We start from the raw sequence: 14,560 nt of genomic DNA on the forward strand, positions 1-14,560 counted from the left end.
GACTGAAGGCTTGTGTTCTCGCTCCATCTCGCTCGCTCGCTCGGCATTTCCGTTTAGCAGCACTTGTGGAATGTAAGTGGCGCGTAAAATTTTGTAGCATACTTTTAGGCGGATTATGGAAATTGTTTGCGACTTTAGTAATTTTGTGAATTTTTTAAGACCCGAATGTTGAAGGATTATGTTTTTTATATTTACAATTTTGAATGTGAAATAAAACTCCAATAATTGCATGTATGTAAATACAAACTTCTCATTTTAATCTTTATGTACAGTTCACAATTGGCTTTACATAAGCTTAGGTTCTAAATCTGTATTGATAACTTTTCGGTACAAATTGCACAAAATACATTTTTACAGTTTCAGTTACTATATTTGTTTTTTTTTTAGTTGATCGGCGGTGCATAGTTCTAGGTACTAAACGCCACGCACCCCCATCCACTAGGGATCTATGGGGGGTTGGGGCCCAATTGTTTTGCTTTAAGTACAAAATATTATTGTATCTGGCATTTTGGTAATAGGTAACAATCCGATGATCTCATGATCAATCGCTTTAGGGCACTTAAACGAACTTAGCCTAAATCTCGAACGATTGCAAGACGGCAACGAACTTGAAAAGGAAACTTAAAGCTTAGTTGGTTAACGTTATAAGTTTGGTGTTACAATCCACAAGTTGCTGCTATCACATTATTATGAATCTCACGCCGTGCGATAGGCATTCGCATATTCCACGGCATCGTGAAGCGTCGGAAAGATCTCGAATGGACCCTCGCTGAGGGCCATGCTGTGCATCAGAGTGTCGTACACGCGATCCACGGGACTGGCCAGCAGTAGACGAGCACCACGCGTCTTCAGCTCCCTGGTTATATCACTAAGCGTACCGCAGCCGGCCACATCGATGTGGCCCAGCATCGAGAAGTCCAGTATGAGAAACTGAAACGAGTTTGAAGCCTCCACGAACTGTCCATCGAAAGACTTCCCACCATTTTGTGCCACCTGCGCATAGGTGGTCTTTGTCTTGACTGTTTTAGTGCTGCTATTCTTGTCCAGACCAACAGCTTCGTTAAGAGCGCGACGGAAGAACAGGCTAGTGGCGAAATTGAGCGAGCCACAATACCTAAAGATGCGCGTGTCCGGCACTTGCATCACATTGCGATGCTGCGTCATGTCCATGTAGATGCCAGGCGCCTCTGGCATGTAGCCGAGTAGGCAGGAGTAGGGTTTCAGTCCTTTAATATACAGTGCCAAAAGCGACACACAAACACCAATTAGCAGACTGTAAGGGAAGGGAACGAATAATTAAATGGAATTATAGATCACTTAACTTTAGACCTTACCCAACATCAATATCGATGAGCACCACACAAAGGAACGTGGATATCCAGGTGAACATTTCCAGTTTGCCTTGTTTGGAGAACTTCTTCAGCTCCTTCACCTGCATAAACATCGGCTTCAGCGCCACAATAATGACGCCAGCCAACACGCACTGCAATTGAAATAGAGAATAGTTAAAAATGGTTTACAAGAATGTAAAATGACATCTACATACCCTTGGCAAATCACTGAAGAAGGGTCCAACCCACATGATAGTCGCCACCACCAGCGAGGCAGACACTAGGGAAGCAATCTGCGAGACGCCACCTGTTTGATCCTGTATAACCGAGCGGGATAGAGAGCACGCCATGGGAATGCAGGAGAAACAGCCGCCCACCATATTGCCCACGCCCATGGCAAAGAGCTCCTGATTTGCACGCACCTCGTAGTTGTGTTTCTTGGCAAATGTCAAGCCCATGGACATGATGATCGAGTACGTGACAATGGCAATCGCAATAGCATCGACAGCCACCATGGGCACCAGATCCATTCGCGGAAATTCAGGAGTTGGCAAACTGTTAGGAATATCGCCCACGGGTTTTATATGGAAGTTCTCTTCCAAGCCGCACAATTTTGAAATTAAAGTACCACCAATGATGGCGATTAGTTCACCGGGAAATGGGAAGCGACAGCGTTTGCTCAGACATGGTTTAAGGCATTCGTTGCAAACGGTCATGAAGATGATGATGGTGATGCAGATGCCAAAATTGACAAGATTCGTTTTCGGTATCAATTCCACCACATCGATGACAGTTAACACGATTTTGAAGGCTGACTTCTTGGGCGGTACTGTAACTCCTAGCACATCCTTTAACTGTGCGGTGACCACGTGACAGGCAGCTGCCGTCGTGAAGCCATTCACCAGAGGCTCGCTCAGCAGTGAGGCCAGTGTGCCCAGCCTGAAGAAGGACATGAGCAGCTGCAATTGAAGATGGAATTGATTAGAGTGGTAATTGAGATTATGTCAATGAAATAGAGCAATATCAGAGGAATCAAACTTTTCCACATTTTTAAGAATACAAATGACGTATTTAGAGATACTGAATTGTTGCACTAAGATTACATTTTTAAAAGGTTTCCTAGCATTCAAGACTGATATTCAAAACATATTTGCAAAAAGGGAAGATAAGCGGTAGTCAATAAACAAGACAAACTGAAAATGTGGCGGGTTTTTATAGCAAACTAGTAAAGTGCATAAAACGATTGCCATTGAAGAGCTTGTCATTATTTGCGAGTGATCTTTAGAATAGTATAAATGATTGTTAATGATGATGAGAGACGACAGCTTCGTCTAAAGATAACTAGTCACTATATACAAATCAGATTAGATGTTCACTTCGACAACTGCTCAAATAAAAGTTGCTTCTATCTGAAGTTTCTGTCTGAGATATTTATGATACGTCTTACGTAATAATGTTATCTATGAAATGTTTGTACTTGCTTCACGCTTACATTGATAATGCCCACGGTAAAAGCTAGAGCTGTGACCACCTCCAGGGTGGTGATGACGTTTGCTGGATGTGGCAACATTGTTGTCGTCGCATTCTGCAGCAGCAACGTTGCAGCTGTTGTTGCACCCTCTGCAGTTGTTTCCACAATCAGTGACAATGGAGATGCTGGTGCCGACGTCGTCGTCGTCGTTGTTGTTGTTGTGGCAAGCAATGCAAGGGGCGATACTGTTGTTGCCACTATCGTTGCATTAACTGCATTTGGATCAAAGTTGGCATAGGATTGCACCACCTTTTGGGTCATCATGCTGGCCACGGCAAAGGTGCCAATGGATATGTGCTTCGAGGTGCCGAGCAGCATATAAACCAGCACCGGAAACACGGCCATGTAGAGACCATTTCCCGCAGAGACACCGGCCAAAATACCGTAGGCAATGCCGTGCGGTATATTCATGATGGCAACCGTAAAGCCGGCTATGATATCACCGATGAGATCACGACGCGGCGAATACTGTGGCAGCCACTGTAGGATGGGTATGATGCCGGTGAACAGTGCGAAGAAATTCCAACCGCGCCAGCAATTGAGCAGCGAGGAGGGAATACTCTTGTCTCTGGCCGCATAGCCCGTCTCCTGTATGACCACCTCTTGTGTGAGCACATCTCGATGGATGCGATACTTTGGTTGTATTTTTGGTTTACTTTGTGCGCTCTTTCCACTCCCAGTTCCACTGCCATTGCTGCCATTGTTATTATTATTGTTAAGCGGTTTGGTTCTGCAAAGCAATTGGAAATTAGAATATGATTCCCTCCTGGTTTATAGTCAGTTACTCACTCTGGATTTTCCTGTTCGTTGGGCATTGTGTGCTCGGCCTCTTCCACGGCCAGTTGCTCGGTGTCTTCAGTTGCTTCTATTACCTCCACATGGGTGTCTGTATAGCGATGGGTTTGCAGATCTCTCTGATATTCCGCGTTTCTCCAACGAGCTATGCGATCCTCTTCTCCTGCTTGAGTCACTTCTCCTTGACGTATTAAGTAAGTATTCGGTAGTATTCGCGGTTCCGGAAGTAGATTCAATTCTATTAAACGTCCATAACCACATTTACGCCTGGATTCCAGAAAATGTTTGGTTTCCTGCAAAAGTATTTGATAGATTAGTGTAATCTATAGAAAATAAGTATTTCAAGTATTGCTTGCAAAAATATAGATTTACGAGTGTAGCGAAAATATGACTCTAATGAGCATAGATTAGACTACAATTATATACTAATCCCAGGGGCAATAATCACAGTATTTGCCAGTTACAATTGCCGTGTTATCTAACTATAATTAGCACCACTCAGTTAGGTATCAGACCACCAATTCAACCACCATTCAGCACTCACGTTCAAAGCACGACTGAAACCACAATGGCCACACTGCAGGGTATAAATACAAGCCTCCGTTTGTTCCTCTATAGCACAAATTAACACCAATATCTAATTGGTCGAATCATTGGATCCACATGCGTTGGGCAGCTGACCATTGTGGTTTGCTGTGCTTAAAAAAAAAACATTGTATAGAATACGCATCGCGGCAAGAACTCTCAGAAATAAAATACAACTCTGACGACACTGACGAAATTCAACAGTGTTATTTGCTTATCTATCACATTGATTACGCATACGCAGCATTGCCCTCTGTCTGGTCAGAATTGTCTATTGACGTCGAGTCGAATCGAGTAAAATTTTAGTGTTTCTGCTTGCCTTGCGTCGATTATTAATTCGCACTCACAAAACCATATTGTGCGATTATGTCTGGCGATTCAATTTCTGCAAAATTTCATGAATAACTTTTGCCAACAATTTGATTTGCTAATTGCCAAACAAAGTTTAGCAAAAACTGCATATAATGTTGTGTACTCTGTCTATCAACACCTGATTTATAAAGTCTACACAGTTAGGCTCGTTTTGAGCAATAAACTATTATTTTCTATTTATCAAATATATTATTGAAATACGTGTAAACGTTGATGATGCAGCATCATTTAGGTACTTTTTCCCGTATAAATTTGCTTAGCTTTGGATTCTAAGAAATGTGTAATTTGTTTATTAATTCATGCAATGCACATTAGAGATATTTTTGTAATAGATGTTACAGAGATTCGACTGAATGCTTTTTAAAAGATAAGAATACAAAAATAAAGGAATTTCACAACTGAAAAAAAAAATTGAAAACAAATAATATTGACTCTTGAAATTAGCATAATTAACAGAGTTTATTTTTAAAGATTGTAGCACATTATATATAAGTAAATATAGTAGAGTTTTTACTCGCTTTGGAACTTTTAATAAAGGTTTGTATTTTGAAAAATAATGTCAAGAATATTTAAATTAAATAAAAGATACTTTCATTTGTCATTGAGTTGACAGAAAAATTTGTTAGCTTAGAAATATTCAACAGTTATAACGCAGTTTTTTTTCTGTTGAATTTCTTTTAAAACAAGTAAGAAAGCTACAATCGAAAGTGCTCGACTGTGATATACCCGCTACTCATTTTGTAGAAGAGGAACACAGTCGGATACCGGAGTATTACGTTCGAAATATACCATAGAGATCAAAATATTCCAGATTTTCAACCAAAGCAACTAGGACCCGATTACAAAGGCCATACAAAAGTATTTCTCAAATAACTTCTACAATTTTATAGAGCCAGATGCCTTGTTCTACTTGTTCCAAACATTATACCCTTCTATAATATGGATATCGGGTATAAAAACTTTTCAATGATTTGAAAGTAACATAGAAGTCTCCTCTGACTCAATACCCATAACAACTGCTGAAATTAAGCACTTTTTATAACATTGTTTCGTAGAAATGTATTTAAATATTCTCAAAAACCAGTTTGGCAGTAATTTACTAGCCCGATTCAACTTGAAGCATGCTACATTTGGAGCTTAGCGCCGTAGTTGGTGGTCTGAGGAAATGTGTTTAGGACGCACAACCGTTATGGGAAATAATTATATTGGGTTGCTGTTACCACCGGACACAGTCAGTGCTAAGTGACAATATACATATGTATATATATAACAGGCTGTCTGAACTGAAGTAAATAAACAACTGTGAACCGGTTAGACGCGTCATAGACTCAGCAGAAAAAGGCGATTAAATTGTACTTAAGACACATTGCCTTGTTGACCCGTTGCAAAGAGAGAAAACCGTTTGTGTCTGGCAGTCCCATCACTTAGTTACTCGTATTGCAATGTCAAGTTCAGTGGCTTTAATGGGTCAAGCAAGTTCTCTTTATATGGCGACTATATACTATATAGAGTATGTGTATTTATAAGCTGCATGCGAGAAGATCAATCACGCGACTCTCGCACTAATTACAGCAGTTGAATTGATTGCTGCCTGAGATCAAGTGATTCAATTGATTTGGCATGATCAATTATGCACAGAATTAAAGCACATGTTTTCCCAGATCAGATGACAAAGTATCCTAGAGCATCCAGAAAGATTTCAACTTCGCTTGTCAAGTCTCATGTGATTGTAAGTAGCCATAAACTAAATTACTTCATTTCAAACTTTTAGATTGCTTTTGCATTTTTTGTTAATAAATATTATATTAGACAATTTTCATATATCATATATATGTATATTGCATAAAAAGGGAAACGAAAGGCAGAATAAAGAACCTCGTTTACTATTTACAATGACAACGAATAACAAATATGTGCTTAGTCACCATTTTACAACAAAATTTAATAGTTTCATATTTTCGTAGAGCATTTTTTACGGAAATAAGAAACCATTTGAGATAGAAAAATTTTAGTGCAAGTTTCACAGTGCTTGCGAAATGTTTGTATGACAAGCTTAAAATGGTTTAATGCATTTGTTAATATTTTTAATTAGTTATGGCTTATTTGTTTTGGGGTATTAATTGTAATAACTTCCGCTCAGCCTCGACTTGAAATCAATGTTGTTATCAACATTGCCCCCTCAGTGTTACAGCCCAACGCATTCACAACTAGACAGTTACTTTTGGATGACAAAAGTCGTTAATCAACTCACGTCCCACATGCAAACAGTTAAACACAGCTTTATAAGCAACAACTTTGATAATAATTTCGTATTTGTTAACGCAAAATTAATGAGTAATAAAGACATAAAACAGCAAAGCTGAAAAGTGCGATGAGTGATCGCCTGCAAAATACCCTGTATGTCAAAAATAACTACAACTATTAAGTATATACTTGATAAAATTGATAAGTACACATAAATGATAAAAAAAAAAAATTCAAATTTTATTTGAAAACTGACCCATCAATCGAGCACATCTTGTGTGTAATTTATTACAGGGTATTTATCGCAGTTAAGCACTATACATCTGCTTAATTGGGATGCCCCTGGTTCGCTTTCAATGTCGTCGCACCGTTCCCCATTAGTTCAACTAGCCAAATACTTGGCAACCGGTTATTTTGTGTTTTCCATATAGAACGGGAAAAGTACTCGGCTTAAATGGATTTGTAGCGGGGCAACCGTTCACAACTATAACCAGGTGCATAACTATTGAGTCAGGGAATACGGAGAAGGCGTGAAAAATTGTGTAATGCCGCTGGGCGAAAAGTAAAAGCGCAAAAAAAATACGTATTTATGTCTTTTCTGGGTTTTGCCAGGTGGCGTCACAGCGTCTTCTTATCATACATTGTCCACTTTTGCTTATCAGACGTTGCGAATCGAAACCATTAATCAAAAAAAAAGTATTTTAGTATAAGAAATCTGAAAGCAATATGGTAGAATTTTCCATTCAAGATTGTCCACTTGTCGTCGTCAGTGGGGCCTCAGATAGCCGGATCTGAGTCCTTATCACTTTGAGAACATTTTTCGAGGGCCTTGATATACATACATAGTTGTGTCAAGCTTTTACCTACTCAATCAAGTGTTAAACTACCCACTATCGCGATGACAAACCGTTGATAGTGGAACATATGCAGATAGATAATTTCGAATGTTTATTGATGGTTATTACGTAGCGTCGTACTTCAAGTATCATCATCGTGGCTGCACTTGCACTTTGGACCTTTAGGAACTTTTTGTCGCAACAGCTTTGTCGCGCTATTAAATGGAACTAAAACTGGAAACTATTTCAGCCACGACAGCATCTTAAATAGATCTACATTATATCACAAATGGGTCTATATATAAGTCTGTTGTCTTTGCTTTACGCAAAAAACACTTCCCCAGCCGCCTAGAGAATGATAATAATGATGAAGATGAGAGAGAGCAGCGCTGATAAGCGGATTGTGAAGTATATAAAAAGAATGTTTGCTTTACGCTGAAATTTACGCTGAAAAAATACTAAGTAAGCCTTTTTACAATCTTCAACTCACAGACGCAAAAATTATAAATATTGTTTATTTTCAGATTTTTCCAAATTGTATTTGACGCATATTTTTTTTTTGTTTTTACAAATCGTGTTTTAATTTCCAGCTATGTTTTCAAGATTCGATACAATCAACACAAACATACAGGCAAGTAGAGAACACTTTCTTTTCTTTGATATTATACAAATATCATTGCGAATTCATTCATAAACGGAACATATATAGATTCTCAGAAAAGGAAACAGCAGATGGTTTTTGTCAATTTTCAAAAGCTATTTATAGTAGATTTTCGCTTAAATTTGCAAGATTGATGTGCGACAATCAATTAAGGGAATAATCTATACTTAAAGTCCATCAAAATGTTGTTAAAATAACTACTTGATTATGTAGTATACCCGTTCAAATCAATTTGTTCCGGGTATATTGATGGATCGACCTTCGAACTTTTAAAGTCTTCACTATCTCAGGCGCTAGCAAATGCCCAAGTTCAAAGCAGTCAGCAGCAATTGTTCATAATGAAAGCCTTAAGGTCGCTTACCAAAAAAACAAAAATGACTAATCAGCTAGACAGCAACGGCAACAAAGAGCAACAAAGCAACAACAATACTAGTAGTCAGTATAAAAATAACAGGAACCATAACTGAACGTGATAATGTCGAACACATTACAATAAAAAAAGTAAAGAAAATACAAAAACACAAAGAGTTTGCTGTTTGCAGTCCAGTTGCGAATGGGATTCATAGAGTTGCGAAGTGGAACTCGAACCTTTGGTTCTATTAGCTTATCAAATAAAGCTGGGCAAGCATTTGCTGGGCATGCAACAGTTGCATGTGAGCTCATCGGTTTCAGATATGCATGCCATAAAAATACATACTATATGACAATACCAAAAGTGTAGCTACTTTTTATGGAAATGTATCTGATAGATTATTTCGCAATGCAGTCGCGGCGTTTGGCTTTGATTTTGCTGGAATTGCTGCTGTGGCAGCACTTTTCAGTTTTATCGATTGTTTATCGCATTTATTATTTCGAGTGGTCAACAATTTTGTTTTCACTTGCCAAACAAAACAAAACAAACCCGGTTTCCACTTGGGCACGCATCAAAGTTATGACAATCGCATAGAAACCGAAGTAAATAAATCAATTGGGGCATCATTCAATTGACATACTTGGATGCCCACACGCTCTCTCACTCTCTTTCACCGCTCTCTCCCTTATACAAATCTCGGCTCATTGTGTATACACTAAAGTACAATGGGAATTATGATATTCTGTTTAATATTTACTTTTGCAACATTTTTTGCTGGGCTACATTGCAAAACCTAATTGAAACTGAGTAAAGTTACACCTTATTTTAATAATCATATTTCATAAGCTTATCTTAGCTCAGAGAAGCTGAGTCAAGTGATTTGAGATATTCAAAAAAAAATTGGTGCCCATTGCTTTAAATCGTTTGCCCATGTTTGCCCAGGAAAAATTTTTTTTTGCCCACCCTTAGTTTCAAAATTATGAAAAATTTTTTTTTTTCGAAAATTCAAAAAATTTTTTTTTCAAAATTTTTTTGCGGAAATCGCTTTAAAATCGTTTGCCCATGTTTGCCCATCTTTTAGTTTTTCGAAAAAATTTTTCGTTTTCGAAATTTTGAATTTTGAAAAATTTTGACATTTTTTCGGCATGAATGACTCAAACTCGATCGCCCACACCTCGAAATTATGAAAACTAAAGCTACAATGGTAGCCTCAAGTGTTTTCAAGTCTGCCCATATCTCAGAATTTCAAAATTTTGAAAAATTTGAAAGTTTTCAACTTTTTTGATTGCCCATACAAATTCATCGTTTGCCCAACTTTCAAAGTCTCAAATTTTTGCCAAATTTCAAAATTTTTCAATTTTTTTTTACTTTTTCAGACTGCCCATTCGCTATTTTCGTTTGCCCACCCTTTAGAATTTCAAAATTTTGCTTTATTTAAAAATTTTCATACTTTTTGATTTCAGCCTATGGCCCATACAAATTCATCGTTTACCCAATTTTCAAAGTCTCAAATTTTTGCCAAATTTCAAAATTTTTCAATTTTTTTTTACTTTTTCAGACTGCCCATTCGCTATTTTTGTTTGCCCACCCTTTAGAATTTCAAAATTTTGCTTTATTTAAAAAATTTTCATACTTTCTTGATTTCAGCCTATGGCCCATACAAATTCATCGTTTACCCAATTTTCAAAGTCTCAAATTTTTGCCAAATTTCAAAATTTTTCAAATTTTTTTGACTTTTTCGGACTGCCCATTCGCTATTTTCGTTTGCCCACCCTTTAGAATTTCAAAATTTTGCTTTATTTAAAAAATTTTCATACTCTTTTGATTTTAGCCTATGGCCCATACAAATTCATCGTTTGCCCAACTTTCAAAGTCTCAAATTTTTGCCAAATTTCAAAATTTTTCAAATTTTTTGACTTTTTCAGACTGCCCATTCGCTATTTTCGTTTGCCCACCCTTTAGAATTTCAAAATTTTGCTTTATTTAAAAATTTTCATACTTTTTGATTTCAGCCTATGGCCCATACAAATTCATCGTTTACCCAATTTTCAAAGTCTCAAATTTTTGCCAAATTTCAAAATTTTTCAAATTTTTTTGACTTTTTCAGACTGCCCATTCGCTATTTTCGTTTGCCCACCCTTTAGAATTTCAAAATTTTGCTTTATTTAAAAAATTTTCATACTTTTTGATTTCAGCCTATGGCCCATAAAATTCATCGTTTACCCAATTTTCAAAGTCTCAAATTTTTGCCAAATTTCAAAATTTTTCAAATTTTTGACTTTTTAGACTGCCCATTCGCTATTTTCGTTTGCCCACCCTTTAGAATTTCAAAATTTTGCCGAATTCCAAAAATTTTCATACTTTTTTGATTTCAGCCTATGGCGCATACAAATTCATCGTTTACCCAATTTTCAAAGTCTCAAATTTTTGCAAATTTCAAAATTTTTCAAATTTTTTTTACTTTTTCAGACTGCCCATTCGCTATTTTCGTTTGCCCACCCTTTAGAATTTCAAAATTTTACTTTATTTAAAAATTTTCATACTTTTTGATTTTAGCCTATGGCCCATACAAATTCATCGTTTACCCAATTTTCAAAGTCTCAAATTTTTGCAAATTTCAAAATTTTTCAAATTTTTTTTACTGTTTCAGACTGCCCATTCGCTATTTTCGTTTGCCCACCCTTTAGAATTTCAAAATTTTGCTTTATTTAAAAAATTTTCATACTTTTTTGATTTTAGCCTATGGCCCATACAAATTCATCGTTTACCCAATTTTCAAAGTCTCAAATTTTTGCCAAATTTCAAAATTTTTCAAATTTTTTTGACTTTTTTAGACTGCCCATTCGCTATTTTCGTTTGCCCACCCTTTAGAATTTCAAAATTTTGCCGAATTCCAAAAATTTTCATACTTTTTTGATTTCAGCCTATGGCGCATACAAATTCATCGTTTGCCCATATTTGAAAGTGTGAAAATTTTTTGAATTATGCGAAATTTTGAAATTCTAAAGGGTGGGCAAACGAAAATAGCGAATGGGCAGTCTGAAAAGTAAAAAAAAATTGAAAAATTTTGAAATTTGGCAAAAATTTGAGACTTTGAAAGTTGGGCAAACGATGAATTTGTATGGGCAATCAAAAAAGTTGAAAACTTTCAAATTTTTCAAAATTTTGAAATTCTGAGATATGGGCAGACTTGAAAACACTTGAGGCTACCATTGTAGCTTTAGTTTTCATAATTTCGAGGTGTGGGCGATCGAGTTTGAGTCATTCATGCCGAAAAAATGTCAAAATTTTTCAAAATTCAAAATTTCGAAAACGAAAAATTTTTTCGAAAAACTAAAAGATGGGCAAACATGGGCAAACGATTTTAAAGCGATTTCCGCAAAAAAATTTTGAAAAAAAAAATTTTTGAATTTTCGAAAAAAAAAAATTTTTCATAATTTTGAAACTAAGGGTGGGCAAAAAAAAATTTTTCCTGGGCAAACATGGGCAAACGATTTAAAGCAATGGGCACCAATTTTTTTTTGAATATCTCAAATCACTTGACCCAGCTTCTCTGAGCTGCTTATCTTGCATCAAATCTTTTGTAAACACTACATATAAAACCTATTCACACCTCCCTATTGCCCTTAATTAAAAGGAATTATTGTAATTAAAAGGGAAACGCCGAAAAGAAAAACAAAGAAAGCTTTCGTATTACGATTCCGAAATGTTTTCCTATTTGCTATAGAATAATCTTTTTGGTTTTCTTAATGCATAGCTCTCGTATCTTCTCTCAGCGGAAGAGAAACAATGCTAGAGAGATATAACTATACAACTATATTTATTTACAATATTATTATGTTTAATAAAATTATACAAACACAAATCTAATTACCGAGCACTAAACTAAGCCTTCGTCCCAAGTTGACTTTTAATTAGTTGTTATGGTTGAGATATTATACAGCAAATGGCGTATTTTATAATTTTAATAAGCAAAAGCTATAATTTATATTAGGAATTCAAATTCTATTTAATATTGTCATTTTAGATAGAGTATTCACACTTCTGGCGAATAAATCCCTTAGATTTTGCACTTCTTTTTCACGGTTATAAATTTCTAAACGAAATTTTAGCAGTTGCTAACTGTTTTCGTGCAAGCGAAATTCTCGATAATGCTCAAGTGTTATAGCCAGATAAATGAAATTCTTTAAACCAGACCCAAACGCTTTTAGCCGTTAAGTGGTACGGCAAACAGCTGACTGACTGGTTATGCGATTCGGTTCAGTTTGCTGCGGAAAACCCCTCTTTTGAAATTTGGGTTGTCAACACGCAAGGTAATTGACCAGACAAAATGTGTGTAAAAGCACAAAGCGAATTCATAACGAATGTCAAGCTTGTCAACTGCACTTAGGTATACCCTGTAAATCAACTTTTGTCTTTTTTTGCTGCATGACAGCATAAATCAAAAGCTTTCTTCAGCTGAAACAATATACAGCTTTGTAGCTTTCGTGTACAGGGTATACAGTGATGCGACAGGTTGGAAACAAGAGCACGAAAGAGGAAGAAATAAGCGTAGTCCAAAATCAGGTGCATTTGCACTTGACTAATGGCGATGGTCAAGGCAAAAAGAGAACACGAGAGCGGGTGGAAACAAGAGAGTGAGACCACCAATGTGAGAGAGAGCTTACAAATAGCGGCAACGAAAAGAGCAAGGCAAAACCAAAAAATTGACAATTAATTTGATTGCCCCAAATTGAGACTGAAGCGGACGAAATAAATCGAAATCGAAAATGGGGAAGCATTGAAAATTTTGATGAGACCCGTGACACTATAATGTTTACTCATTAGCCAAAAATACCTATATGGTGCTTAAGTTGAAAATAGAAAATCAAAGAATGTCGTATTTGGCATTTCATTTAGTTGCTAACTAATAGTTTTTTATTGCTGGCATTGTTGTTGTTATTTGGTATTATCGTTTGTCGTTGTCACCTTCAGCTTCTGATAGCGTTGATGTCGTTGTTGTTGCTGCTATTGTTGCTATATAGTCGTCACACTTGTTGCCAATAAAATTGTGATTAACACTTATTGTAGTGCGCGTGCATTGAGTAGTTTGAACTTTGAATATGTACAATACATGTATCAAATATTTAAATATTTATTATATTTTATATGGGTTGAAACTCACACACTAATGCTAATCAATTGCAATATTTATGGTTAAAACAATTTCCGCTGGTGGGGAATATTTGTTAGTTTTCTTTTTTTTTTTTTTTTGTTATTCAACCGCCTTCGCTTCGCTTAGTGTTTGATACGAACGATACGACGCTTGCGACATGCTACGTAAACCGTTTGTTGCTGCCAAAAACGCTCGCGCCAAAAACAAACACACGCACGCACAAAGCACGTAGCAGCGGAACAGCGACACGGAGAGCGAGAGAAACAGCGACAGCGACAACAATGCCTTTCGAGTGACCCACTGAAACTGAAAGCACACAACACAACGGATGGCTACGCAAAATACGTAGCACGTGAAAGCTTTTCAAAGCTCCACAGCAGCGACGCTATTTTATTGCCGACGCTATTGTTGCCATTGCGTTGTTGTTGCTGCTGATAAGCAACTTTTCAAATTGCACCGCACATTTGGTTTACTTGCATTTTAAATAGTTTAACACATTTCCAATTAGTCAATACACTAAGTACACGTTTATTTTTCACATCAATTTGCATATTTCCATTTCTTTCATTTATTGCTTGGTCAATAAGTTTTCAGTCGCGCAGCTGGTGAAGCTAACTAACGTTGCCACCCCGCCTCACTTGCAGAGTTGACGACGCCATTGCGAACAGCTGATTTCTTACGAATGGTGGTGGAACGAA

At 36.7% G+C, this 14,560-nt stretch overlaps 2 protein-coding genes across 2 annotated transcripts in view; one reads left to right on the forward strand and one right to left on the reverse strand.

Annotated features, from left to right (window-relative positions):
* Positions 1 to 227: 227 nt before the first annotated feature.
* LOC132788614 (prestin) lies at positions 228 to 3,950 on the reverse strand. The gene is made up of 5 exons (XM_060796106.1): positions 3,652 to 3,950; positions 2,824 to 3,592; positions 1,547 to 2,290; positions 1,335 to 1,483; positions 228 to 1,273 (listed from the first exon to the last, which is right to left on the reverse strand). The coding sequence occupies exons 1-5, from the start codon at positions 3,675 to 3,677 to the stop codon at positions 697 to 699; spliced, it is 2,265 nt and encodes a 754-aa protein (XP_060652089.1). The 5' UTR covers positions 3,678 to 3,950; the 3' UTR covers positions 228 to 696.
* A 4,248-nt stretch (positions 3,951 to 8,198) lies between these two features.
* The window catches only part of LOC132788615 (cAMP-dependent protein kinase catalytic subunit 3), a 28,843-nt gene continuing 22,481 nt past the window's right edge, over positions 8,199 to 14,560 (forward strand). Inside the window, exon 1 of the mRNA XM_060796108.1 lies at positions 8,199 to 8,325. The gene's annotated coding sequence lies outside the window, so the exon portion shown is untranslated. The remainder of the gene's footprint in view (positions 8,326 to 14,560) is intronic.

This window comes from Drosophila nasuta, chromosome 3, assembly GCF_023558535.2.
Source record: "Drosophila nasuta strain 15112-1781.00 chromosome 3, ASM2355853v1, whole genome shotgun sequence".
NCBI classification, from domain to species: Eukaryota; Metazoa; Arthropoda; class Insecta; order Diptera; family Drosophilidae; genus Drosophila; species Drosophila nasuta.

What these genes read in the sequence shown, in the direction of transcription:
- LOC132788614 (XM_060796106.1), bottom strand. Translation starts at nt 3,677, where the DNA reads ATGCCCAACGAACAGGAAAATCCAGA. An exon ending in AACGAACAGGAAAATCCAGA is followed by an intron (nt 3,593 to 3,651) that starts GTGAGTAACTGA and finishes ATTGCTTTGCAG; the next exon opens with AACCAAACCGCTTAACAATA. An exon ending in TTACCGTGGGCATTATCAAT is followed by an intron (nt 2,291 to 2,823) that starts GTAAGCGTGAAG and finishes CTTCAATTGCAG; the next exon opens with CTGCTCATGTCCTTCTTCAG.